Source organism: Miniopterus schreibersii, assembly GCF_964146895.1.
Source record: "Miniopterus schreibersii genome assembly, chromosome: 20".
Taxonomy (NCBI): Eukaryota; Metazoa; Chordata; class Mammalia; order Chiroptera; family Miniopteridae; genus Miniopterus; species Miniopterus schreibersii.
The window spans coordinates 17,610,661-17,638,477 of NC_138122.1; the positions used below are offsets into that span (position 1 = coordinate 17,610,661).

Below are 27,817 nucleotides of genomic sequence, written 5' to 3' on the forward strand. Positions count from 1 at the left end.
CTGTTCCCTCCCCGCAAACCCACCCGCGGCTGTGCCAACTGCCTGGGGCATGGGCCCTCCAACGCGGCTCCTGGAGGCCCCGCGGCGCAGCAAGATGTGAGAGGCCGGTGCGGGGCAGAGCCAAAGCTTCGGGAGAGGAGCTGATAGCCCCCAGCCTCCACAGGCCAGGAGAGGCGGCGGTGCGCGCTGCGCCCCCGCGGTGCTGAGCGTCCCGGAGCGCCCGACCCAGGGCCGGAGCGAGTAGCTGGCCGGCGGCGCGCGGCGGAGAGCAGGCTGTCATGCCCTACTGATTCCCCCACCCCCCGCCAAGTATGTTTGGGCTGGACCAATTCGAGCCCCAGATCAACAGCAGGAACGCTGGCCAGGGCGAGAGGAACTTTAACGAGGCCGGACTAAGCATGAACACCCACTTTAAGGCCCCGGCTTTCCATGCGGGGGGACCCCCTGGCCCCGTGGACCCCGCCATGAGCGCGCTGGGCGAGCCCCCGATCTTGGGCATGAACATGGAGCCTTACGGCTTCCACTCGCGCGGCCACTCGGAGTTGCACGCGGGGGGGCTGCAGGCGCAGCCGGTGCACGGATTCTTCGGAGGCCAGCAGCCGCACCACGGCCACCCGGGAGGCCACCACCCCCACCAACATCACCCTCACTTCGGGGGCAACTTTGGTGGCCCGGACCCAGGGGCCTCGTGCCTGCACGGGGGTCGCCTGCTCGGCTACGGCGGCGCCGGCGGCCTGGGCAGCCAGCCGCCCTTCGCCGAGGGTTATGATCACATGGCGGAAAGCCAGGGGCCTGAGAGCTTCGGTCCGCAGCGACCCGGGAACCTCCCGGACTTCCACAGTTCGGGCGCCTCAGGCCACGCCGTGCCTGCCCCATGCCTGCCGCTGGATCAGAGCCCTAACCGAGCCGCCTCCTTCCACGGCCTGCCCGCCTCCAGCGGCTCTGATTCCCACAGCCTGGAGAGCCGGAGGGTGGCGAACCAAGGAGCCGTCGACTCTCTGGAATACAATTACCCGGGCGAGGCGCCCTCGGGACATTTCGACATGTTTTCGCCTTCCGACTCCGAGGGGCAGCTGCCTCATTACGCGGCGGGTCGCCAGGTTCCCGGGGGCTCTTTCCCGGGTGCCTCGGCCATGCCCAGAGCCGCGGGCATGGTGGGTTTGTCCAAAATGCACGCTCAGCAGCAGCAGCAGCAGCAGCAACAGCAGCAGCAGCAGCAGCAGCAGCACGGCGTGTTCTTCGAGAGGTTCGGCGGGGCCCGCAAGATGCCCGTGGGCTTGGAGCCGGGCGTAGGCGCGAGGCACCCGCTGATGCAGCCTCCGCAGCAGGCCCCGCCGCCCCCGCAGCAGCCGCCCCCGCAGCAGACTCAGCCGCCGCCGCCGCCGCCGCAGCAGCCTCCGCCGCCCGGGCTTCTGGTCCGACAGAATTCTTGCCCGCCTGCGCTCCCGCGGCCCCAGCAGGGCGAGGCGGGCACGCCCAGCGGCAGCCTGCAGGACGGAGGCCCCATGCTGCCCAGCCAACACGCGCAGTTCGAGTACCCCATCCACAGGCTGGAGAACCGGAGCATGCACCCTTACCCCGAGCCCGTGTTCAACATGCAGCATCCCCCGCCGCAGCAGGCGCCCAACCAGCGGCTGCAGCATTTCGACGCGCCCCCCTACATGAATGTGGCCAAGAGGCCGCGCTTTGACTTCCCCGGCAGCGCGGGCGTGGAGCGCTGCGCTTCGTGGAACGGCAGCATGCACAACGGCGCTCTGGACAACCACCTCTCGCCCTCCGCCTATTCGGGGCTCCCCGGCGAGTTCACGCCGCCCGTCCCTGACAGCTTCCCCTCGGGGCCACCCCTGCAGCACCCGGCCCCGGACCACCAGTCCCTGCAGCAGCAGCAGCAACAGCAGCAGCAGCAGCAGCAGCAGCGCCAAAACGCGGCCCTCATGATCAAGCAGATGGCGTCGCGGAATCAGCAGCAGCGGCTGCGCCAACCCAACCTGGCCCAGCTAGGCCACCCCGGGGACGTAGGCCAGGGTGGCCTGGTGCACGGCGGTCCGGTGGGCGGCTTAGCCCAGCAGAACTTTGAGCGCGAAAGTGGCGGCGCGGGCGCGGGGCGCCTGGCTACCTTCGAGCAGCAAGCGCCGCACTTGGCGCAGGAGAGCGCGTGGTTCCCAGGTGCTCACCCGCCCCCGGGTGACCTGCTGCCCCGCAGGATGGGCGGCTCGGGCCTGCCGGCTGAGTGCGGCCCGCACGACCCCGGGCTGGCGCCACCCCCTCCGCCCGGTGGCTCTGGGGTGCTGTTCCGGGGCCCTCTGCAGGAGCCGCTGAGGATGCCCGGAGAAGGCCACGTGCCCGCGCTGCCCTCCCCTGGCCTGCAGTTCGGGGGCAGCCTGGCGGGCCTGGGCCAACTGCAGTCCCCCGGGGCCGGAGTGGGGCTGCCTAGCGCTTCCTCCGAGCGCCGCCCCCCGCCGCCGGATTTCGCGGCGCCCGCGCTCGGGGGCCAGCCGGGCTTCCCGTTCGGCACCGCGAGCCGGCAGGCCACGCCGCACAGCGGCCCCGGCGTGAACTCGCCCCCGAGCGCGGGCGGGGGCGGCGGCGGCCCTGGCGGGGGCGGCGGCGGCGGCGCGTACCCGCCGCAGCCCGACTTCCAGTCCAGCCAGCGCACCTCGGCCAGCAAACTGGGCGCGCTCTCGCTCGGCTCCTTCAACAAGCCCAGCTCCAAGGACAACCTGTTCGGCCAGAGCTGCCTGGCTGCGCTCTCCACCGCCTGCCAGAACATGATCGCCAGCCTCGGCGCCCCCAACCTCAACGTGACCTTCAACAAGAAGAACCCGCCTGAGGGGAAGAGAAAACTGAGCCAGAACGAGACCGACGGCGCGGCCGTGGCCGGCAACCCGGGCTCGGATTACTTCCCCGGAGGGACTGCTCCTGGGGCCCCAGGGCCCGGAGGCCCGTCGGGGACCAGTAGCAGTGGCTCCAAAACCTCGGGGCCGCCCAACCCTCCCAGCCAGGGGGACGGCACCAGCCTCTCCCCCAACTACACCCTGGAATCAACGTCGGGGAACGATGGCAAGCCGGTCCCCGGGGGCGGGGGCCGGGGCCGGGGTCGCAGAAAAAGGGACAGTGGTCACGTGAGCCCGGGGACTTTCTTCGACAAGTACTCGGCGGCGCCGGACAGCGGGGGCGCGCCCGGGGTGAGCCCGGGGCAGCAGCAGGCCCCGGGTGCAGCCGTCGGGGGAAGCTCGACGGGCGAGGCGCGCGGGGCGCCGACGCCGCACGAGAAGGCGCTCACCTCGCCGTCGTGGGGGAAGGGAGCCGAGCTGCTCCTGGGGGACCAGCCGGACCTCATGGCGTCCCTGGACGGCGGAGCCAAGTCGGATGGTAGTTCCCCGCACGTGGGGGAGTTCGCCTCAGACGAGGTGAGCACCAGCTACGCCAACGAGGACGAGGTGTCATCCAGCTCTGACAACCCCCCGGCCCTGGCCAAAGCGAGTAGGAGCCCCATGGTGACAGGCTCGCCCAAACTCCCTCCCCGGGGGGTGGGCGCAGGGGAACACGGACCGAAGGCGCCCCCGCCCCCGCTCGGCCTGGGCCTCATGTCTACCTCTACCTCCACCCCTGACAGCTACGGCAGCGGCGGGGGCACCGGCCACCCCGGCACGCCTGGCCTGGAGCAGGTCCGGACCCCTACGAGCAGCAGCGGCGCGCCGCCGCCCGACGAGATCCACCCCCTGGAGATCCTCCAGGCGCAGATCCAGCTGCAGAGGCAGCAGTTCAGCATCTCCGAGGACCAGCCTCTGGGGCTCAAGGGGGGCAAGAAGGGTGAGTGCGCCGTGGGGGCCTCCAGCGCGCAGAACGGCGACAGCGAGCTGGGCAGCTGCTGCTCCGAGGCTGTCAAGAGCGCCATGAGCACCATCGACCTGGACTCCCTGATGGCGGAGCACAGCGCCACCTGGTACATGCCGGCCGACAAGACCTTGGTGGACGGTGCAGATGACGACAAGACGCTGGCACCCTGGGAGAAGGCCAAACCCCAGAACCCCAACAGCAAAGAAGGTATTTGCGCGCTCGGTCTGGTCCCTTTCTTACCTCCCGCAGACCTGCCCCGCCCCCACTGCAGGCCTTACCCTCCGCCGCCTTGACGTCTCCATGAAAGGGGAGAGTCCTCTGGGATTAGGAGACCACAGGGCCTTCTTAATGCCCAGCTTAGAGCCGGATACCCTTCCTTTTACCTGCACCAAGGGCTCTGTGAGCCTGCCCCCCCCCCCCCTTAGGTGCTGCCAGGTAGATTCTAGTTCCACTGGGTGGTAAGAACTTAGGTGGTAGCCCTTTGGGGACTGCTGTAGAGTCCCCTCCCCCCTTAAGCACCCAGCTGTGTTGCTGGGTGCTCAGAGGTCTAGGCGCCTTTCCTTTCATACGAAGACCCCTCATCACCCTCAGCCTTCAGGCTGGTTCCACTTTTTAGGGATTGTGTGCCCCGCTCCTGGTAGGACACCTGAGAAGTTATGTTAATGCCTCCCCACCTTTTCCTAGTCAGCCAGCCTCTAGCTCCAGCTCCCTGCCCTGTGCCAGCATCTTTAGAAAAAAAAAGTTGCCAGCTCGGTCGCGGCAGCCTCACTCAGAGGCAACGCCTAATTTGACATTTGTTCCTAATGAGTAGCTGTTTTGTCTCTTCTTAACTGTGAGAGTTTCATTGAAAAACTGGATACCTGTAGGGGCTGTGGGAGGCCGGCAGCCTTTTCCAGGTGCATCTTCTTGACATTTGGTGGGGCCGGGGTGGGGTCTGCTTGGCTGAGGCCAGACCACTCAACCGGGGCATCATTTGTGTATGGGGACATGGATATATATTCTTAAGACACAAAGGACCCGCGTTTGTCAATATCTCCCTGGCTTTGGTGACAGATGTCCGGTCCCAGCTCTCCTTTGCATTCTAAACACTCCCTCCCCATCAGGCCTGGAGGCTTTTAAGGTGGGCGGGGTGGGGGCTAGTCAATGAACTGCCACTGCAGTTAAAGTAATAACAGTTTTTTAACCTAAAGAAGACTGGGCTGCTGTAGATATCAATTTTATTTTAATGGGACCTTTTCCCTGCCCCCACAGATAATGGCTTCTTAAAGTTGAGTAACATCATTTCTTTTTCCTTTCTTTCTTTCTTTTTTTTTTTTTTCCATTCCTACCTTTTTCTTTTAAACCCTCGTTGAATCCCCTTGGTTTCAGCAGGCTGAATATTATCACGAAGCCAGTGGCTGGCGATTTAAACCATGTCTTTCAAATTACATCCCTTGATTCTTGCCCTCTCTTAGAGTTCTTTCCCTCTGCCTTCGTTTTCGGAGTCCTCCCCACATCCTGCCATCTCTTGACCCTGGGTTTAAGGTGTGGGTAGGTCTTAGGTGAGTGGGATGGGCAGGAGGGGGAGGGGAAGTGCGCAGGAGTTGGGTGGCTCAGAACTCAGGGCTTTCAGGGCGCCAGCCCCGGGTAGCTTTCCCGCTTAGGTTTTCTAATTCATGAATGCGGCCTCCCTGCTTTTCTCTTTGTTCGCCTACTGCCCAGCCCGGGATGCCGCTCTCTCATTTGAAGCCGGGTGTTTAGCATGCACAGCAGACGCTGGAGCCAGCATCAGCATTCTCCAGGCTTCTCCCAGGCACGGCCATAAATTGGTTAGTTTGGGACCCTCTGCTTCTTCCCTTTTCTCCCCCCCCCCTCCTTTTAAAAATGGAGTTGGACACAGCATCCTGCTTGCTCGGCCCTTCTTCTCTTTTATTTTCTTGTATACAACATCTCGATCCCTGCCGATCGATAGCTGGTTAGCACAAATCCAGGCCCCTGTCACTTCTACCTGGCTTGGCCTGGCTGCCCCTCTTCCCCTCCCTTCTCTCATCCCCCCAGTAATTAAGAACATATTCACCAAAATGGGGTGAGAAAAGTTAAAAAAGAAATCCCGATTTAGTGAATTAATAAAGAAAAACCAGTAGCACTTTGCCTGCCAGTCTTCAGAAAGATCTTAGGTGGAGAGGAATTGAGTGATTTTAATGAGTTTTTTAAAGGTGTCCCACCACTCCCTTCCCAGTCCATGCCACTAATCTTCCTTCACAGAAAAAAAATAAATGAAAAGATGCAGGCTGTGAATGAAGAAATGCCATTGAAGAAACGTGTTATTTTGCTTGTTTCATTATCACAGTCAGACGAAGGAAAATGTTTTCTTGGAAACAGATGCTAGTCACTTTAGGCTTGATTTGCCCAGTACGCCCCACGCAGCCCTACCCTGCACCCCGGAGGACAGGGACTTCCTTACACCCACTTGACCTCCTTTGTTTTCCACTCTGTGATGTGGGAAGGACAGTTTCCTAGATAAAGCCCTGAACTGAGGTCACTTGCAGCTCCTGCAGCCTTGGGGCTGCTAGTTAAGGCTTTATAAGGCATTTGCGTCCGATTGCTGCTCCCTTACTGATAGTAAATAAAGATGATTAAACTTTTCATTATGATAACACCCTACAGTTCCATCTGCACATGTTGTATAAATAGGTACACGGAGACTTCAACAGGCCCCGGAGAGTCAGTCCCCTGGCTGAAAATCAGAGTGAAGTGTGCCACTTCGAAACAGAGTGAAAAAACACAAAAACACATTAAAGTAAAACGTTCCTCTTTTTCTTAAGCACATCCCCGTATGGTCCCGTCAGCCAGGAAGCAGCGGTGCCCAGCGGCTCTGAATGAGACCTTCTCTAGGTCCCAGCCCCAGCAAACACTTTCCTTCACCCACCCCACCCCCCTTTCAGGCAGAGCCCGTTTTTGTAATGATATTTTATTTTGTCACGCCGTAAAACACGCCAGTACTAATGTGATTAAATATTAACACCGTTTCTGAAACCCTTCGCTCCGATGACAAAATACTAGTAGGTATTTAGCAAAATGATCCGTGCTCCGATTGGAGAGCACGAATAAGTCTTCAGAACTGCACAAGCCGTGCAGCCACCGGGACGTGCCCAGATTGTCTTATGGGGTTTCGATGTCCTTCAGAGGGGAGGAAACTCGACTGGCAGGTCGCAGCTCTGGAAAAGTCGAGGCCAGCACGACATGTGATTATGATTTTTTTTTTTTTTTTTTACCAGGAAAGCGAGCTTCTCCTATTCATGCCTCCCCTGACTTCTTAATCAACCCACCAGACAACTTTTATATAATGAAACTCTGCGGCTCATCATGAGGTTCTGTTTGCACAAAGTTGGGGTGGGGGAAGGGTGAGGTTGTTGGAAGGAAAAAAAAAAAATATCCAGCCTGGGTTTGGGCCTATTCAGACATCTCTTAAATCAGTGAGGGTGACATACATTTGAAATCAGCTTGCAGAATTGTCCACCTATCTTTGTAATAGGTGTGTGGCTGTGGAGGAATTTCAAAACGGAGAGAGAAGGGAAAGTAATGGTAGATTGGAGATGAAGGATGGATGGAGCGCAGAAAAAGCGTGCTTCTCCCCCCTCTTGCCCCTTCCCCAGAATTTTCAAAGCTTAACTTCCTATTCAGTTACAAGTTTATCCTTGCCAAACTTCCATTCCGTTGGTTGCTCTCTATCTTAAAATCTGGAGCAGTCTAGAAACGCTCTTTCACATACATTGAAATGGGAGAGGTCTCGGTATTTGCTCTGCATGCAATGCTGCCCTTTTTGGAAGTCTGACATTTTTACAGTGATGCGGGAGAAATTTTTGGAATTTCATGCTCCCCTCAGTGTTCCAGTCGGAACACGGTAAGCCGTGCTGAGAAATAATAGGCAGGCAGGATTTGAACACCGACTTTTCTTAGACATGGGGCAGGCTGGGGGAAGGGGAGGGGTGGGGGTGGGGGTCCTGGTGCCGTTTTTTTTCCAAATCGCTTCCTTCCCCCACTCCCTGCACCTTGGAGCGAATTTTAAGGCTCACTCAAACTTGTTTGGGGGAGGCAAGGAGCCTTGCATTCCCGTTTCCCTGTGAAATCATCCAGCCAGGGTTGCATGCCTTCGTGTGACTTTTGCAGCCTCCGGAAGATGTAACCCAAAACTTCGCAGGTGTTAATCGGGGGTAATGTAAACAGGAGCCCCCTTTGTGCAGCTGACGTTAGGGCCTGCCTGCTCCCTGGCTAGTCTGGGACATACTACTACTGTTCCTGGTGCTTGTTTAATATTTCATGGCTGTAATAAACCTGTCTTCTTTGCCCGCCTCCCGACATAAAACCCCAACCTAGCACACATCTGCAATTATACATTTCTACTAAATATTAATAAAGCACAAGGATGTATTAAGGGGCTGAAAGCTTATCAGTGTTGAACTTGTCATGGTTTCTGCCACTGGATTTTTTCTGGCTGTTTTGATTTTAAATAGCCACTGCCTTCTAATATGTAATATATACTTACGTGTTCTCCTCTATATAAGTATATACAATTTTTGTAGTTTGAAGGGTTTTCCTCAAGGATAGCTTTCTTTGGTATAAATTCATGTAGATTTCTTGTGAGGCCCCTGCAGACCGGAAGTAAGAGACTGTTGAAATGTACTTCTATTTTATTGAGGTTTCTAGGAAAGGAGCGAGGGTTGGTTAATCTAATTTCTCTTTCTAGCAATGAAATTCTATGGTTCCTGATATGATTTTGTTTGCCTGACAGAGGTATTTAAATTTCCACAAAGAATCTTAATAGGTCCTGAAAATAGGGCTGCCCTCGCCAAGAAGTTACTTGATACTCTGTGCTGATATTAAATCTACATCTTTAATAAATATTCTGGGAGGACCAGGTGAAATTAGAGGAGGGAATTTCTTCCCACTGTGGAAAGGCAAACTTGAATATGTATCCTTGGAATTTCACAAGACCCCCTCAACCCACTGCATGCTGGAAGATTTAGCAAAATCACCTTCCTCTCCACTTGAGTGACAGTAACTTTGGGGTCGTGTTCTTTGCCCTGGGAGTGATCTCCTTTGCCCAAAGCATTTAGGAGATAAATACCCCTAGAAAAGAATACTGTATTTAGCTCTGTCTAGTTAATTTTAGAGATGAAAAGGCTATAGCTTTATGTCATAGGATCAAATGTTTTGGGAGTGTGTGAGGACAGGCAGGCCTCCCAAGCACATTGGAACGTAAAAAGCACCAAACCCTCTCACGCCAGAGGGGACCTGGGTTTACTGGGGGCCCCTGTAGCCAGTGGATGACCTCCTTATAGCGTTTCCCTGCTGCCCCCCTGCTTATTCCACCCACGGCTTCAGTCTGGAGGGGCTGGAATAGCCTCGCTTCATCATTTTGACTCAAGTCAGGATTTTGACTTGCCCAGCGATGTGTTTGTTTTAGGACGATGTCTATTTTTAGGCGCGTCTTAGGCCGACAGATTTGAGTGTGGGTTTTGATTGCTAGTGGCTGAGATGTTGATATATACATGAGTGCGTGATTGAGAAGAGAGACATTTGGGGGAACATTTTCAAGTTTCCTCACCTTCTCACGCACACTGGAGCCAAACGAAGTAGTCTGGGGGCCGGCTTGGAAGAGTACGGCCGCGATGGGTGTTGGGTCTGGGTCTGTCTGTCGTCCACAGAGGAAAGCAGGGCCCTGTGCAACTGCGCTGGTGGAGGAGCCCCCCCCCCAGCATACACACATATCCATATGCATGGCCAAGAGTATTTCCATCAAATCACCCAGCTACTCCCCCACTTTTCCCTCCTCCGCTTTCTGAAGGCGAGCGGGGAGGAAAGCTAAGTCTTCAGTCTCAATGGCCTTAACTGGCAGGTTCTGATTCTGTAAAGGACTGAATGAGTGCAAGTCCTATAAATAGAGGGAGGAATGTGAAGATCCCAATTATGAAATCTGGGCCTCCCGGCCCTCCTGGGCTATGGGTGACTCCGATCTGGAGTATTTCGTAGCAGACGTACATCGCCTCCCGCCGGGTTTTGTGCGTGAGCGCGCGTGGAGGTGTCCCTCCGGCTGAGCGCAGCTAACGCTACTCTTGGGCCAGGAGAGGAATCTTTGAATCGGTGCCCACCCGCCCAGCCCTCGGCTCCCCCTTCTCAGCTGTGAGAAGCGGACGCTGCTTCTCACTTATGGAAATTCTTCTCCTTTATTGTCATCTTTTGGTACCAACGACGTGGCACATTTGGCTCAATGGGTCGCCCAGCGCAGAGGTGGCCCTGATAATTTTCTGCCGTCTTCCGATGATAGGACAGCACGCATCCAACACGCAGCCCCACCCCTGGCAATCCGTTACTGGAGGGTGCGAGTCAGAAGGTACCTGTGGGTGTGCGCCTCAAGGGGCTCAAACTCCATACTTATTTGTGACCGGATTGAAAAGCAGAGTTAAGTTTAATTTACTTGAGCAAGGAGGGACGTTTGAGAGACACCGTTCTCACGGGGTGTAACCGTCACAGGCTCGCTTTGTTTGCTGGCCTGCATTTTAATCAGCGGCCTCTGAGGTTTGGGAAGCTAGCAGAGGATCTGCTCCCAACACCGTGTTTGCCCAGAAAGGACATGGGGGGGGGGCGGTAGAGAAAATGTTACAGGTTTCTTCCCATTTTGAAATCCAAGGGGCTGTTTCTAACCTGTTCCTGATAGCTTCAAATTTTCACTGAGCAAGTCCATGTTGGATCAGCACCCCTGGCATCTACTGAGTGGGGGGTCTGTCGTAGCCACAGTGCCCCAAACTCTCATTCCCCCACTTGGCTGAGAAAGCCGGTACATTTTCACAATCCCTGCTTTCTTGAGAAGCTGGCTCTGAGAGAGAAGTTTATAGCGATTGTGTGAGTATCCCTTCATGATTTTATACATCATCGTATGGACCCTAATGCCCTTTAAACATAAAGGCGATTGAATTTAATAGTTTGGAGGTCTGAGTGCATTCACGATAACAAATTGGCTCTTTCTGAATGTCCCAGAAGGAACATCATACATAGAATAGACTTGTCCAAAAGAGGGCAAAAACTCTCAATAAATATCCCAACACAAACTCACATTGTTGGGGTGGGGGGGCGATGCAGGTTTTTTATGTTCTGATCTTTAAATAAAAGCTAAGGGGTCCAACCACATCAGCTTGCCCCATGCCCCCCAGAGCTGGTAGAATCTGCTATGTGACTCAAAGCTGCCGTCTCCCTTCCCGTCTCCGATCTCTCCGTGGAAAGTCTTGAACTCCTCGTGAAATGTTTGGCTCTGGGATTCCGACCCCTGGAGCGGTCTCAGGTTTTCTGGGTTGCAGTCTGACTTACTTGTACTAGTGTCTGGTTTGGGTGAAATGAGGTGTGTTGGACAATGGTTTACGGAGGCAGGGAGACCCTGTGTCAAAGGCATATTTGGGCTTCATTGCCATGGATGGTCTTTAGAAAGTCGAGTGCTTTGAAGATACTGGGTGAGGGGAGGAGGGGGGTGCAGCTCTTGCTTTTATCCCGCACATCTCAAGAACTATCTCTGCGGTTTCTCAGAAATAGACAGCTTTCGGAGGAAATGTGGACTTTCTCCCCTGCTCTGTCCCAGCAGCCTGTCTTGTGAGAACTAAGTGGTCCGGAGATGCGTTCAATTCCGAGAGTTTAAAATGAGTTTTTCCTTTTCATTGCTAATAATAGTTTAAAGAGTAGTGTTGGGGTACAAAGATTTCATTTGATCTTAAAGCTTGGCTCAAGAATTTCGCTGGAGTGACACGGTCTCAGGCCCTCTGACGCAGTTGGCTTTGGGTGATGTGCCTGGGGAAGTCGTCTGCCCCAAGTTGAGGGCCCCAGTGCCGTGTTCCTGGCCATATTTGGGAGCTCCTGGAATGTTAGTAAGTGAACAGTTAATGAGTGACGGTTAGTGAGTGAACCCCTCTCCACACACACACACACACACACACACACTCACACACTCCCTGTTCATCCAGTCACCCAGGGCAGGGTGAGATGTCAAAAAATATGACCCTTTTCAGTTACCGTGAAGCAGTGTTTTCAGGCGCCCTTGGATCTTGGAACACAAGCATTGTCAAGTGATTGGCAACGACCACCAGGAATAAAATACTTCTGAGGGACCATCTTATGATTGGAGAGGGGGTGGGGGAGTTTGCAGAAAACATAGCAGCTTTGAATTCCCCAAGGCTCAGCCTTCCAGAGAAAGCGAGAGTTGGTTGAGATTTCGCTGAGAAGTTAGCGGGTTCTACCCTGTCTGGGGGGGGGGGGGGGGGAGGGTTGTTTAAAAAGTCCTTGAAAAATGTTAGGGCCCGAGTCCTGACATGGACACTCCGGCCTCCTTTCCTATGAGCCCGAAACACCCTCAGGAAGACTGGATGGAAATTGTGGTGCAGTTTATTTTTTTCAGGGGGTGATAGTTAAGGGGGGGAGAAGTGCATCCATATGAGTTGAAAGCTATTTACTGATACTTGTGGGGTTCAGGAGTGGAAAACAACTTATAGATGTGGAAGTCATTTATATAGCCCCTCCTGGGCAAGGCGAGGGTGAGTGAATTGTTTAGGGGCCAGTGTAGGCCATTGTAAAGGACAGAAAGTTCTTGGCCGAGCTCTCCCTGTTGGGCCTGGGGCTTCCACATGACCGCAGATGTTTCGGGGGAAATAGATGCGGAAGACCCAGTCGGAGACTGCTGACCGCGTCGTGGGTCTGTTAACAATCAGGGCCCGTTGCTGTTTAGTTAGTGGCCGAGGCAGACACAAGGGGCAGGGGGGATGAAGACCCAGATGGGGTGCGTTGAGCCCTGGTAACGTGCCTGTGGCTAACTTATCCTGCAGAAGAGCCGACCCCACGAGGCCTGCTGCAGACACATCAGGTTTCCCAGATGCGCCCAGATTGTTCCATAAGAGAGGGACGATGGGGGTGAGAAAAAGGAGTGACCTTTCCCCTGGTGACCCTGTTAAGTGACCACCGAGGTTTCCCGCCCAACCCTGAGCCTCTTCGGGGAAATCTTGCCTTTCACAGACTTTGCAGGCAAGGTCCCACTGCCTTGAAACGCAGGCAGTGCCCTCCCACACAATATACTGTATATATATATTTTTTCATTTTTCTGAATGGTAGGCTGAAAGAGAACGAAAGTAAGTGACGAATTCAGCAAGAGGAAGATTTCCCTGACTTGAGATAAGCCAAGTGTGGAAAGGAGCTGGAGAAATTAGAGTCTCTCCTTTCCTCCCCTTCAGGGGACCCACGGCCCAGCCATCAGCAGCCCTTAATGCTTTGGTAGCGAGGCTTAATTGGGGCTCAAAACAAATCGACCATTTTCATCCCCTGCAATGTAACTTTTGGTGGTTGTTTAGTATTTGAGGGGAGAGAGGCTGCCGACCAGAATTTGGTTTTTTTAAACAGGAGCAATTTCACGATCCTTATGCCGTGACTATTTCTAAATTGTCTGGGCATAAAGCTTTGGATGCCTTTTGCTGGTTTCGGCTCGTAGGCAAGCAGGCAAGCACACACCCACCCACCCAGCCATGTACACACATACACACACAGGCCTGGGAAGTCTTTTTTTAATTTCTCCTCTAAGAAGAAACTCATACCAAGTTTTGGCCTCGTTTAGTTTTAAGTAGAAGCTTATTGATCTCATTGTGGTCAATTTTTGCCGAATTTGTAATCCTGTTAGGCCTCCGGGAGAGGCATGATTAATTTACTTGTATGTTTCACTATTTTGGGTCAGTTGAGTTAATAAGCATTTATTTTGTGCTCAGTGTGTGTGAAGCATTTTGCTGGGATTGGAAGTACGTGTGTGCGTGTGTGTGTGTGTGTGTGTGCACACTAATGGAGCTGCTTACCCAACAGGGAATAAAGGCCCCCAGTCTTGGTTCCCATCACCTCCCCAGGAAGAGAGGGCGGGTGGCCCCTTCAACCATCACTCGGGGAGGAGGGAGGGAAAAGCCCGACGGTCAGGCAAACCTGGCCCCTCGGAGACTTGGAGACAGCCAGGGAACATGGACTTCCTTGTGGTGTCCTGGTCCCTGGAAAGTTTCTGAGCATGAATTCTTAATAGACTGGGAGCTGGGCGCCGACATGGAGAAGTGTTCGGAATCTTAAACCGCACTGGAGCACCTTCCATGCTGCTGGGTGCTGGGGGGGTGGGGGTGGGGGTGTAACTTTTAGAGAAACGCATGGTTTGACTTCCAAAGAAGGAAGAAAAAGTATGCACACTGCTCGAAAGCCGGGATAACGGAAAACAGAGCAAAACAGCCCGCAGCTCCCGCCTTCCCGAACACCCAGTCTCTCCGAAGGGGAGCGTGTGTCATTTTGATGGTGCGGGCCCTTCAGCTGGGGGTCTCTGGGTGCCCCCCTCTTCCTCCCTGGGCTCCCCACAGCCTTCCCGTCTCTCTGTTTCCAGATGATGGGCTAAAATCCCACTTTTATTAATATTATTTTTTTAAAACACAGGTTTTGGCCATCACAGTTTTAGAGCAAATGGTTTCCTGAGCACCCCTACCCCCCCATTTGCTTAATTCCTCGCACACATTTTCTACTGAGGTCCTGCCTTTGCAGAGTGAGGGCCGGACAGAGTATTTTCGGCACCTAGCCAGCCGGCCGTGAACTTGAGGCGCTGAGGAAACAGGCACTGGGAGAGATGAAGATACAATTTCTTTTTTTTTATGTTGGCCCATTAAAGTCTAATGGACATCGGTGCCTGACCTTAAGTTTGGAGAGGGTCTTCATTTAACCCTAAAACCAGAGTCGTTTCCGGTAATTATGACACCCCAGGCTAGACCACTAAATCTTCCAGAAGCTTGTCTGGAAGACCGTGGCGGCAGGGGTGGGAGGGGACCGAGGGGCACACCTGTTACCTGTATCTGCTATAATTATGACATTTCTGGACTCCTGGTTTGAAAGGAAGAATTTAGGCACCGAGCAGTGCCAGAAGAGAGTAGCCCGAGGCGTTCTGGCTCCTGGCAGCGAAATCACAGGGGCCCCCACGCCCGGTGCCCATCATAGCCTCTGCATTTCCTAAATGAATTAATTTAGCTCCCTGACATTTGGTATTAAGTAGTTATTTTGGGAATCCAAGAGAGAAAGAACTGGAAGACTTTTTTTAAAAAAAAACTTTTTGAAAAAAGAAGAAGTGTTGCATTTTGAAGTTTGAGACGACTGGGCCTTCAGGCGAGCGCTGTCACCGGGAGGACAAGTTCGGTGGCCTGTGGCCTGTGGCCTGGCCCCATCCCTGCCTGTGTGTTTTTGCTTCTCTGCGGAGGGGATTTTTCCGTTGTTAGGCACGGCGGAGGCCCCGACACCCCAACTCCCGGCAGTGTGTTTGGAAGTATTGTTTAGATTACTCTCGCTTTTCAAATTGAGAGAAACTTAGTTTAATGGGAAAATAGCAGTATTGCTATCTTGGTGTGTTTGCTTTAGTGTTTAAAAATAGTTTGTTTTCATATCCTGAATTTCATCCTTTCTTGTTTGCTTGTTTGATGGAGTGTGTGTGTGTGTGTGTGTGTGTGCTACCAGCACACACATCTCTACACAAGCAGGCAGCCAAATGGTTGCAATCCTGCACCCCTGAATCGGTTACAATTTCACAGCTGGCTAAAGGGATCCAGAGCATTTGCTTTTAACTTAAACCATCTTGTCCCTTCGTCTCCCATCAGCAGACCACTCCCAACACCCCCACCTCCACCTCCACCTCCCTCAGCAATATTTATTTCTTCCTTAAAAAAGGCATGCCGGCCTGTTTGCTGAGGTCCCTGTTGGAATCGATTTTCTGGGGTTATGTATTAAATGTGTTTGAGGGCGATTTCAGCCCTCAGCCCAGTCGCCCCAGTACTAATGGTAGCAGGGCCGATTATAGAGAGGCAAAGAATATTGTAAATGGCTTATGCAGAAAAACCATTTAGATAAAAATGCAATTTTCTCTTCTGCATAGAGTGTTAAGAATTAATAGCACATTCTTTCTAAATGGGTATTTTTATATTATATTTTCCTCCTAATGAAATTCTTTTCCCAAACAGGAGCATGTTTCATTTGAAACTTTAGAGTAAAATTGATCTGTTTTTAAGCCTGCAAAAACTGGTGTCCCTTCCCTCCCCCTGCGCCCACGATTTGTGAAGTTGGATCGTGCACAGGGTGGGGATGGTGGTTCTGTCATTTTCCTGTCCACGGTAAGGCTGAGGACAGGGAGAGGGGCTGGTTTGCCCACATTTTGTTTTTCCTTTCTTCCTTCCTGGGGTGGGTTTGCGGGTATTTGGCGGTTTCAACACATGGAGGAAAATGGTGTTGAAACTTGAGCTCTTTGTGCTTGGTGCCCCTCGGCCCTCTCACCTGCCCTGAGCAGGAGGCTCACCTCCCTTGTCCCAGGGAATTTCCCACCATCCTCTGGGTGCTTCCCCCTCTCCCTGGCTTCTCCACTACTTTGGGGAACACCCCTGCCCAGTGCCTGCTCCTCAGTCCATGGCAGCCGTGAGAGAGGGTGCTTTTAGCCCCAGGACCCTCCGAGGGGCCGCCCTCTGCCAGGGCCTATGTGGCCACTTGGGGAGGAGTGGAAACTCAGAACTTCTTAGAAGCCCGACTTCATGCATTCCAGCAGGAGCTTGCGGTGGCCTCGTTGTGGAAAGTCTTTGAGAGTTTATTGTGCTGGCTGCCACGGGCCAGTGTCTGCTGACCCAGTTTTCCTGCCTGGGTGTGTATATGTGGAGATATTGGGTAGACCTGTGTTGGCAGCTCAGACAGCCAGACGTGCAGCAGTCGAAGCTGCCGTGTCGTGGTCGATGACCATTCCCGAAGCGCGTACTTAGTTTTCACTACTGACATGGCACTAAGGGGAAAGTTTAGGTAAAACTTAAGAATGGGAAAGAACTTCTCCCATTTTCATGCCCCTTCTCCACAACGTTTTCCAGCTGAGAGGTCCAAGGCCCAGAGAGGGCAAGCAACTGGGCCCAGGTCACACAGTACAGCTGCAGAATAAGGATCGGACTGGAGCTGACCCTCAGCCTTGGCCTTCCCTGAGTGCCTCTTGACCCCCTTACCTGGGAGCTAGGATCTGATTTTCTTGGCTAAGCCTTGTGCAGATCGGGGCTGGGGGCTCCTTAAAGCAGAAGTTTCCAAACCTTTTGTAGAAAACACCACGACATACATCCCTGATGACAGCAGCACTGGTTCCCCTTCCTCTTACGGAGACGGACATTGTATAGCACACAATTCTTGACCTTGGAGAAACCGTGGTCATACCGGATCCTGCCAGACAAGTGGTCTAGGTTTCAGGCCTGGCCCTTTGACTGTTCTGAGCTGTGAGGCCTTAGCTACTTCTGTGCTCCCAGCTCGGTTTCCTCGTTGATAAAATTTTAAAAAGGGGAAAAATAAGTCCTTGCCTCATAGAAGTATTTTGAAGACTAAATAATATGATTTTAGCTAAAGTAGGATTAAAGAGGATGATCATAATGATGTGGTTAAGAGAATAGGCTCTGGAGCCAGACTACCTGGGTTCAAACCCCAGCAACTCTACTTCCCTTCTGTGTGACCTTGGACAGGTTGCTTAACCTTTCTGTGCCTCCCTTTCCTCATTGGTGAAAAGGGGACAATAGTTCCTACCTCATAGGGCTAGGTGAGTTAATGTATACATGAGCAGATACTCAGAAGGCTGCCTGACACAGAGGAAGCGCTATGTCAGGACCAGCTTTTATTGACCCCCTACTGTATGCCAGATGTTTCATATGGAGCGTCAGATGACTCTTCAAAGTCCATGATGGCTATTGTTTGTCCCATCTTGGGGATGAGAAAACGAACTGCAGAGAGGCTAGGTGGCTTGTCCTTGGGGACTGAGAGGCTGAGGCTGGCAGGGAACCACATCAGGCTGTGCATCAGTTAGCACAGGGCCTGGCACCTGGGACTTGCTCAGTAAATGTTATCATATCATAGGGCAGGGTTGGGCTGGGCTAGAACCCGCTGCTCCTTCGGCAACAGTCTCAGACCTCGCTGTTGGGTCCTCTCCTTGTTTGGGGCAGTCAGACTCTGTGCCGACCCTGGTGTGCTGGTCCCAGCCTGGTGCGGCCAGCCTTGGTCAGACACGGGTGGCTGGCAGCGGATGGCAGCGCCGAGGTCTTTAGGTATTTATCTTCCTCTTGACAGTTCTCCCTGTGCACTGAAGGAACAGTTCCCTGATATGAGTGAGTAATGGTCAGCCTTCTCGTTGAAGGAATTCATGAGATGAGCTGGTCCCCAGCCTCCGAGCACTTTGCTGGGAGCCCGCACCAACCATAAACAATCTGGGAGCTGGCAATAGAATATTAAACTCCTGTGTTGGAGCCTAACACAGGTGGGGCCTTGGGAACCTGGCAGGCTTGGGCTGAATAGGGAGAGTGAGAGCAAGAGAGAGAGTGAACTTGAGAGTGAGTGAGCATCCCAGCCCCAGGTGAGAATGGGAGGGTCTAGGACCCAGCAGGCCTGGGTTCAAAATGTGTGCTGTGTGACCTTGGGCAGGTGGTTCAGCTCTCTGAGCTTGGGTTTCCTCACTTGTAACACAGGTGTAATCCCTGGGCCCTCTCAGAGGGTCACTGTGGGGTTGATGAACCCTGTGCCCCGGATGCAGTGAGCAGCAGGATAGGTTGGTGACAGAAAGACCTTGGAATCAGCTGGAGGGGAGTCACTCTCTGCTCCCACTTGGGGCCGTTGGCCAAGTCTCAGCACCTCTGCCAGCCTCAGTGTCCTTACTGCAAACTGGGAGAGTAACACATTGTCCTGAGGGCTCTGGCTGTGGTTCTGACTCTGGGGACACTTGGCAGTGTCTGGAGATGTTTTCAGGGGTCGCAACTGCAAAGGAGGGAGGGTACTACTGACAACTAAAAGGCAGAGGCCAGGGATGCTGCTAGAATCCTCCCACGCACAGGACCATCTCTCAGCCCCCCTCCTCCCAGCAAAGAATTATCCAGCCCCAAATGTCACAAGTGCTGAGGTTGAGAAACCCTGAACTACAATGAGGGACTGAAGTTAGGTTCAAGATAATACTCAAAACAGGATAGTCAGGTCTGAATTTAAAGCGCTTGGCATATTTATTCATTCAACAAATGCATACCCAGCGCTTATCACGTGGCAATACTGTTCTAGGTGCTGGGATGCAGTGGGGAACCAGATAGAAAAAAGCCCCTCCCCTCACAGAGTTTACATTCTAGGGGAGGGGCCAGGTGGCCAGACAGGCAACAAACAAGATTAATGTCACAGAGCGAGCAGGGCTGGGAACAGAGAATTAGAAGGGGGTGTGCATGAGTTTCTAGACTGGGCCATCAGGGAAGCCTCTGTGAGGCAGTGACAGTGCCCCGAGACCTGAATGATGGGAAGGAGCCAGCCAGTGGTGTGCTGGCAACTGCTCAACAACCGGCTCTCTGGGGGGGCTTGAAGGGTTTGCTAATTCCCCTCGTGTAAATACCCCCACCATGGCCAATATCAAGCTCCCAATGTAATGTCAGTTGTCAACCTGCTTGCAGAATTCCTGGATATTTAACAATAGGTTCCCACAGCTGGAGCCAGCCCTGTCAAGCTTGCAGGAAGGGTGTTCCAGGCGAGGGGACAGCAAGTACAGGAGCCCTGAGCAGGACTGAGCTGGCTGTTGCAGAAACAAGGAGGGGCAGGTGTGGGGGTAGAGACGATCCAGGAGGAGTAGGACCTGACGGCACATAGTAGATGTGCAATTAATGCCGGTTGACTCAGCTCAAAGTATATGAGAAAATGTCTGTTTCCTTCTCTTTCTTCATACCTAGCCCCTTCTGAGGGGGCAGAAACTCTTCCAATAGTTTGTCGGTGCCTGGGCCACAGGTTAGGGCAGGGGGTATCCTCTCCTTCCCAGGACAGGGTGCTCAGGTCACAGGTGGGGGGCTTAGGGGATGTCTGTCATCTCCCTGATCTGGGCAGGCCACGATTTATGTCCCGGCCCAGGGAGACTCTGCTTCCTTCTTTTCCCAGGCATTGTTTTCCAGGCCCGACAGAGGTCACCGGACAGGAAGGTGCAGGCCCTGGTGGGGCCAGCCTGAGGAGGAGCAGGAGGCCAATCTCTGGGTGACCTGGCCTGGCATCCACCCTCTGGTAGCTTTTTTTTTTTTTTTTTTGCTTTCCTCCCTGACTCTCTTAGTTGCAAAGGAATCATAATAGTTTGTGGTCATGAGGGCCAGTCACACCAAGCCCCGTTTTATAGATGAGAAAACTGAGGCTCGGAGAGGCAAAGCGATTTGTTCAAGGTCTCCCAGCTGGGAGGTGGAGTGTAGATTCCCAGCTGGGCCTGTCTGACTTGGGAGCTGTGCTCAGAACCACTAAGGACCAGAAGGGAAGCTGATTTCCTACCAACAGATGCTCGAAATGAAAACCGACGCGCAGTCTCGCCCCCTCCCGGCGATTGCCAGCCATGTCATTGACTATTCAAAACTCTACCATCTGTTCCCCATGATTGAAGGGACAGCGGCCAGAGCCCTGGGCCTCGGCGCCTGGGAGGTGGCTTAGTGTGACTGGGGCAAGGCCGTGCACCCTCGCGGAGCCTCGATCTGCTTGTCTATCAAATGGGTCAGTTCAGGTCTCTTCTAGGATTCCTGTGAACAGGGAGTATCTGGTCCCTTCTTTCGGTCTGCCCTGCACCACGCCAGAACCATATCTGTGAGCAAAACGGACATCATGCCTGTTGGGGGAGGGAATTACCCTGAACACATGTAGATAAAAAGCACAATTGCATTAATGTCCCACAGGAAACTGGCCAGTGTAAGGAGAGAGGGTCTGGGGCGGGCCCGTTGACCAGGTGGCTCTGATGTAAAATGAAGACAAAGTGGCAGCTATCCCCAGCACCTGGAACTGGCTCAGCCAACAGTAGGTGCCTGATGGTTGAATGAATCAAGAAAGGGGCTTTGTCAGCTGCAGGGGTGCATACCTGCCTGGCCCCAGGGCTGGGGCTGAGTGTCCTGTCCAGAGACAGCGTGCAGCATGGCCACACCAAACCCCAGAGACCCGGGAGGGGTGATGGGTGTTTCTTCCAGAGGGGCAGGTGTGGGGGTGGTTCAGGGTCGAACATCCCAGCCCCATTTCTGCAGGGGTGAGTAGGGAAGGGAAGGGGCCTGGGCATTGGATTTCCTCCTTCCAGACCCTCTCTCCTCCTTTCTCCATTGCCAACACTGGTCCCTGCTAGCCCTTCCCTTCCATGGATTGTGCTTGCCCGAGACCCAGTGACCCTGGACACAGCCACTGTCCCACCCAAAGCATGCTACAGACATCAGGGTGGGCTATAAGAGGATGCCAGAATTTCCTTATTAGTCACCCAACTGCTGGCCTCTGGAGCTGGTTTATTACGTTCCAGACCTCAGGGAGGAAGACAGCACAGGAAGCCAGGGCCTCTGCTGTAACAGCTCTGCCTCCCCCTGGCCTGATCCCTTCACTGCCCTGGGCCTCAGTTTCCTCATCTGTTTTTTGGGTTAAATGGGGTCATGGTGAGGATCATGGGAGAAAATGAAAAGCACTCAGCCCTGTGGCTGGCATATCCTAGAGGTCACCAAACCTTGACACCATACAGAGGCTTTCTACCTCCTGGGCAGGAGGAATTGGGGACCCAGGACGGAGAGGGATGGTGTGCTGTAGAAACCGGGGGAGCGGGCGCCCCTCTACAGGATCCCTCTGCCTGTAGAGTTTTGGAGGCTGAGCTTGGGTGCCGTGGAGGGTAGAGAAGGTGGCCATTGTGGTTGGCAGAAATTCCCCAGATGGACTAGATGTTTTAGAATGTACGTCAGCGAGAACATGGATTTGAGGTTTTAAAAACTGCATTTTCTGGAACCCCTGAGAGTTTTCAATCCCCTGGCTCCATACACCCACTTCTTAGATTCTCTGTTTGTATAGGATTTGGAAAATCAATCCCTTGCTAGTGTTAGGAAGTTTTTCTAAAAATCATCACTCCTACTCTGTATGTGGATGGTGACGTGTTCTCCATGGGTCCCTGGGCAGTTAACGAGACAAAGCAGGTGTGGCCCTTAAAACTGTGCTGGCTGGTAGGAAGCCCCAGTAACTGTTGCCTGCGACTTCGTCATGGGCCTGGGTCACCCTCTTGGGACAGACCCCATAGGATTTTTCCTCTTGATTCTGTTTCTCCCCAAATCCACGCGACGGCATGCAAGCCCTGCTTGCTGGAGACCTCTTCTTGATTTTGCTTTTTGGAAAGAAATCTCGTCTGATTCTCCTTCAGCGTTAATTTACAGTTTAATCAAACAAAGGCGGGGTGGTGAAGAGGTTGCATAGGGAACGAAACCCTGCCTCTGCCTAGACTGGGGTAAATCCTCACGCCCCTTGAGTTTTAAGGACCCGGTGCATCCACTCTTTGCCTGCCCGTCCCTAGGGGACAGAAAAACATCTCCGGCTGTGGTTCCCCAGGTGTTGGCTCCGTCTCTCTCCCCCCCCCAGCCATCCCCCCTCCTCTTTTCCCTTCTCTCCCTTTCATTCCTGGAACAATTGTCCAGGCCAGTTCCTTTGGGCCCCTGCGCATTCCTGGCCAAAACCGAAAACCATTCTTAACCCCCATGACCAGGCCTGCAGTCGTTTTGTCTGGTATGTGGCGTCCGCCTGGGGTGGGGTGGGGGGCGTGCATGCTTCCAATTTATATCCCGGCCTGCCAGCCTCAAGGGGAGCAGGGGCTGGGGTGGGGGGAGGCCTGAAGGAGCAGGGAGTCCAGAACCACCAGATTTCAAGAGAAGAGAGAGGGCGAGGGAAGGACCACAGCTCAGAGGTCTCAGGCCAGGGGCACCAGGGGATTCTTGGTCAGGCCAGGCCCTGGCCCTTCACCTCCCCTCACCCCCACTTGTTAGCCATGTTGTGTAGATTTTGGATTTCACTCTGTATTTTATTTGGTTTATTATTATTTTTTAATGAGGTCAGACTGGAAATCCATCTGCCTGGGCTGGCCTGCCTAGGTTTGAAGGCAATTAAACTGGAGACTAACCTCTTAATTAGGGTTTCCCTGTGTAAATCTCATTTGATAAATTCCTATCATCCTTGGCTTTAACTCCAGCGAGGCCCTGAGAGAGGGGATTGGGCTCCCCCTGGGACCTCTAAATGAATTCCCCCAGAGAGGCCGCCCCTCTCTGCAAACGGGGCGCCGCCAGCCAGAGCCTCCCCCAGGAAAGGCTGGGAGAGAGGCCCCTTTCGGGGTTAATTAATCAGAAAACGTGGTGGTGCCTGGCGACTCCGCGAGCCTGTCTGCTACCTTTTCATTCTCCTGGTCCCCCGCCACCTCCCTTCCAGGTCTTTCATTTAAAAAAATTTTTTTTGGAGGGAGTGAACTGCACTCTGCTAAAGGAAATCTGCACCTCCCTTCTTTGCCATTCCCCGTCTACCCAACCTGTTTGTGTGGATGGTTAGATTTTTTTTTCCTTCCCTTTTTTAAATGCAAGTGCGGCTGGGAGTGGAAATGTCAGGGGTCAGGCTTCAGGCAGCAGGGAGCAGGGGGGCGGCCTCAGCCGCTCTCTTTGCCTTTCTGGAGAAATCAGAGCTGAGCTTAACCCCTTGGAGCCCAGCGCCTGCCTGTGGGTCCTGGGCACCTCCTACTCTCTTCACTAGAGTTCGTGGATTTTGTCACCAGGACGCCTTTTTTAGGAATGGGGTCGGGCAGTCACAGCAGCCTCCCTTAGGTGGACCTGTGGTCCCAGCGGCATGTGCTGAGCACCTAGGGTGGGCTGGGGACTGAGCTCAGGTGCTAGCCATTCGGCCAGGCCACTGTCAGCATCCCAGGAGACAGGCCATTTTACAGATGGGAAAACCAAGGCCCAGGAGGTGTGATGTGGTAAGGCCCAGCTGATAACAGGTAGGGGTGGGATTCTGGCCCAGCCCTTCCTGTTCCAAACCCTGGATTCCCTAGTACCAGAGCTTCCCGTCCCCCCCTCCCACCCCCCCCAACCTCTGGGAGCAAGAGGAGAGGCCCAACTCAAGGATGGTGTTTGGACTCCACACCACTCCGAAGCCATTAAAGGGGCAGGGGGCCCGTTTGAGAGCCGAACATGACTCAGCCGTGGCATCCTCATGCCCCTGTGAAGCAGCTGCTTCTATTAACCCATTTTACAGATGAGGTGGGTGAGGTTTGGAGAGGGAAAGGACCTGACTGTGGGTGTGGTTGGTGCCAGGTGGGAAAACCGGCTCTGCCCCCCATCTTTCTGCCCACTGGTTCAGGCTGTCCTTCCACCTGGGGATACCTCCAGGCCATGGAAACAGGAGAAGCAGTAGAGCTCAGGTCTACCTGGTTTCCTTCACCTGTGGAGTTACCCCAGGGCAATGGCATGTGGATGGTCTGAAATGGGGCTCAGGGCTCAGGGGAATGTGCAGGGGGCGGGTTGGTCAGGCTGGCACAGGGCCTGGTCTACCTGTGGCTTAGGTCAGCCCCTGGCTGCACTGCCCCCAGTCCACAGGGCCTATATGGTAGTGATCACAAATGTTATCGCCAAGCCTCAGTTTCCTCACCTGTGAAGAGAGGGTAATAGCAGTATCATCCTCGTGGGTTCCGTGGGGAAGGACTGCACTGTCCATACACATAAAACCTATGATCAGTGACTCACACCTGGTGAGTGTCAATACACCTTCACTGTTATTATTATTATTTTTTATTATTTATTCTTAAGTATGGAGAAAAAATGTAGGTCCCAATGAAGTCCCAAAGGGAACAAGCCCCAGGATATGACTGGTGCCTCCCCCTGCCCCTCAGATAGCCAGGAGTAGGAGGGTTTTCAGTGGGAGTCAATGAGGTCTGGGAGGTCTCGGAACCAGGGCTGTGTCACTCTGGGCAGCTCACCTCACCTCTCTGTGCTCTGGTAGCATGGAGCACATGCCACTTTCCTCAGTCGGAAGTGGGGTGGGTCTGGACCTGGAGTCAGCAGGGGGAGCAGAAGAGGGTTTGCTTCCTGCCCCTGCCCTTAACGGGTCAGTCAGTGGCTTTGGGACTCACTCTGCTGGCTGGGCCTCAGTTTCCCTGTCTGGAATGGGGAAGCTGCGGTGAAGCTGAGAGGAAGCCATACACCCAGACGTGTTTTGCAGCCTCCAAGAAAGCTGCTCAGATATGAGGGGTTATTATTAGAATAATTGAAAGTGGGATTGTTTCTCTGCAGAGAGGAGGGAAATCTGAGCACACGGCAGGCACAGCACCTGGGAGCTCCTGGTTTGTCCAGGGGTTCATTTGCTTGGTGTCTGCCCTGGAGAAGGCACCATGGGGGTGGTGAGAGAGTCATGTAGATAAAAGGACCAAGAGGATGTTTGGGGTTCTGGCTTTTAGTCTTGGCACCTCTTTTGTTGTGTGGCTTTGAGGGAGTCTGCACCTCAGTTTTCTCATCTCTAAAATGGGTATAATAGACTTCCTACCTTGTAGGGTGGTTGTTTGGACTAAGTGAAGTGAGTCATTCAAGGTGCCGGCCTGGGCTCCCAGGGGATAATGCATGTTCTTGGTCACTGGTCACCTGTCACCATGACAAAGACTCAGGCAGAGCTGAGCCTGGAAAGGTCTTTGGAGCCGCCTGAAGCGGAACTTGAATTCTCCCCTTGCCAGCCTGTGGCCTCCCTTCCTCCCTCCCTCTGAAACCAAAGCCCAGCATCTGTTTCCCCAGGAGCTGTTTAATATTCTGCCGCAGTAAAATGAACTCACTGGAGCCACCCGAAAACAGCTGAATGAACCCTGGGCGCCCGTCAGCCTTTCAGAGCTGCTCCAGACCCCCTCGGGCCTTGGGAGGCTGGCAACAACAGCAGCTGTGGGAGATGGGCCCCTCTCCTTCTTGATGCCCGGGGGAACCTGTGCCCCCAGATGGGGCTCCTGGAGCGCTGGGTGGGGAAGCTGGAGCCCGGGGAGGGGCGGCCTGGGTTTCCTGGCCTGTTCAGGGCCTCATCTGTACTTCTTGGCTCAGAGGTTCTGTGCGTGGGGCCTCCTTAGGGGGGCTGAGAAAGCTTGTCCTTCCCCCAGTTCTTTTCCTGATCCTCTCCTACTCCAGCCTCAAACTGGGCCCCCTAGAGGCAGGAGGCCCCGGCCTCAAGTAGCACTGTTTGATGACAATGATGACAGGGATGCTGATGGTATAGTGATAGCAGCATCCAGTGAGCGCTCGCTGAGTGCCAGACACTGCAAGCGTGTCATCTGTGCTGTCAATCGACCTCTCAAAACCACTGGGGCAGTTTACTATTCTTATTCCTATTTGACAGATGAAGAAACTGAGGCCTAAGAAGTGAACTGGCTTATCTAAGATCACGCAGCTAGGAAGTGGCCAAGCAGGGCTTCATCCAGAGCCCGGTTGTTTCCTTGATGGCACACAAATGTCTGCCCTTGGTCCTTTGGGACTCAATGACCTCATCTATAAATGGGGGGCAGGAGGGTCCTAATATGCTCATCTGCGGGGTTTTCTGAGGTTAAGTGATGTCATGCTGTGGAGCATTATTTTTTTTTAATTCTCCCCTGAGGATATTTTTTCCATTGCTATTCAGAGAGAGTGGAAGGGAGACAGAGAGAGAGAAACATCGATGTGAGAGAGACACATTGATTGGTTGCCTCCTGCACATGCCCTGGCCAGCGCCAGGGATCGATCCTGCAACTGAGGCACGTGCCCTTGGCCACAATGAACCTGGGACCCTTCTGTCCACAGGCTGATGCTCTAACCACTGAGCCAAACTGGCTAGGGCCTATGGGGCATTTTGAACAGGCATACAGTTGGTGCTCACTTAAGTGCTAGCTGTTATCATTACTTGATCACTGTATCACCCGTGGCTTGTTCGGTCCAAATCTCAGCTCACTGTCCCTGTTCCCATCCCCAGTTGCTCCTGTGTGCCTCGATTTTCACCCTAGCTCCCTCAGAAAGCCAATGGTAATAAAGTGCTTCCAGGTAGAAGCTGAATTAATTTTATGTAATTATCCCTGATAAAATTAAACATTACTTGCAATTAGTCTTGGGCAATTTCTCTATTGAGAGGCAGCAAAGCAGTAGGGTGAGACTGGGCTGAGTTGGAGCTCACTGGGCCTGGTACTGGGCCTGTGGGCATCTGCGTATGAGCTGCCCCATCAACGTCGCCTTCACCAGAACTTAAACCCACAGCGGTGATTTCCCCCCAGGCAGAGAATGCTGGGGAGGGCCAGGTGGGAGCTTGACACAGCCCCTTTCCACTGTCATTATGTCTGAGGAACCTCAGCTAGAGTACTGGGCTTGGTTTTTCCAGCAGGTGGCCTGACACGTGTCTTGTCCCACAACCTTTCTGGACTATCCCAACAGTGGATCTCCAGAAATAGAATCCAAGGTTTGCTGTTTTCTCTCCATTGTTCAAGTCCCAGCAACACCATTTTCCAGCTGTGAGATTTTTGGCCAAATCACTTCTTTTCTTTGAGCCTCAGTTTTTCTCATCTGTAAAATGGGGATAATGTTGGCCATCCAATGAGTTACTGAGGGGGTCAGCAAACTTTTTCTGTAAAGGATCAGATGATAAATATTTTGGGTTTTTCGGGCTATCAAGTCTCTGCCACATTTACTTAACTCTGCCCTTGTCATGGAAAAGCTTCTACGATGTACAAATGAACAAGTGTGGCTGTGTCCTGGTAAAACTTTATGGACCGTGGTATTTGGATTCCATATTTTCACTTGTTAAGAAATATTCTTTTGATTTTTTTCAACCATTAAAAATGTAAAAAAAAAATTCTTAGCTTGCAGGCTGCTAAAAAGAAAACCCCAAACCAAAACTCAGGTGGTAGGCTGTATGTAGTTTGCCAGCCAGTGAATTCATACATGGAAAGTGCTAAGCACAGTGCTGGGCACAGAGAACATACTCTGATTATTTTCTGGACTTGAAATACCTTTTATTGGTATATTTAAGAGTAAGTTCAAAACAGGTTTGTACTGTAGGGTTTGGGTGATGATGTTAATCACCCCTTTTTACTGTTTATACGGCATCTGTACATTTTTTTGGTATGTGTTCTTTGTCCAAGGCAGGACTTATTACCCTC

General features: G+C 53.5%; 1 protein-coding gene across 1 annotated transcript in view; it reads left to right on the top strand.

The window, feature by feature from the left end:
* Window positions 1–229: 229 nt before the first annotated feature.
* MN1 (MN1 proto-oncogene, transcriptional regulator) overlaps window positions 230–27,817 on the top strand; it is a 43,959-nt gene continuing 16,371 nt past the window's right edge. Inside the window, exon 1 of the mRNA XM_081123487.1 lies at window positions 230–4,047. Within this exon, the coding sequence (XP_080979613.1) occupies window positions 312–4,047 (3,736 nt within the window). The 5' untranslated portion in view covers window positions 230–311. The remainder of the gene's footprint in view (window positions 4,048–27,817) is intronic.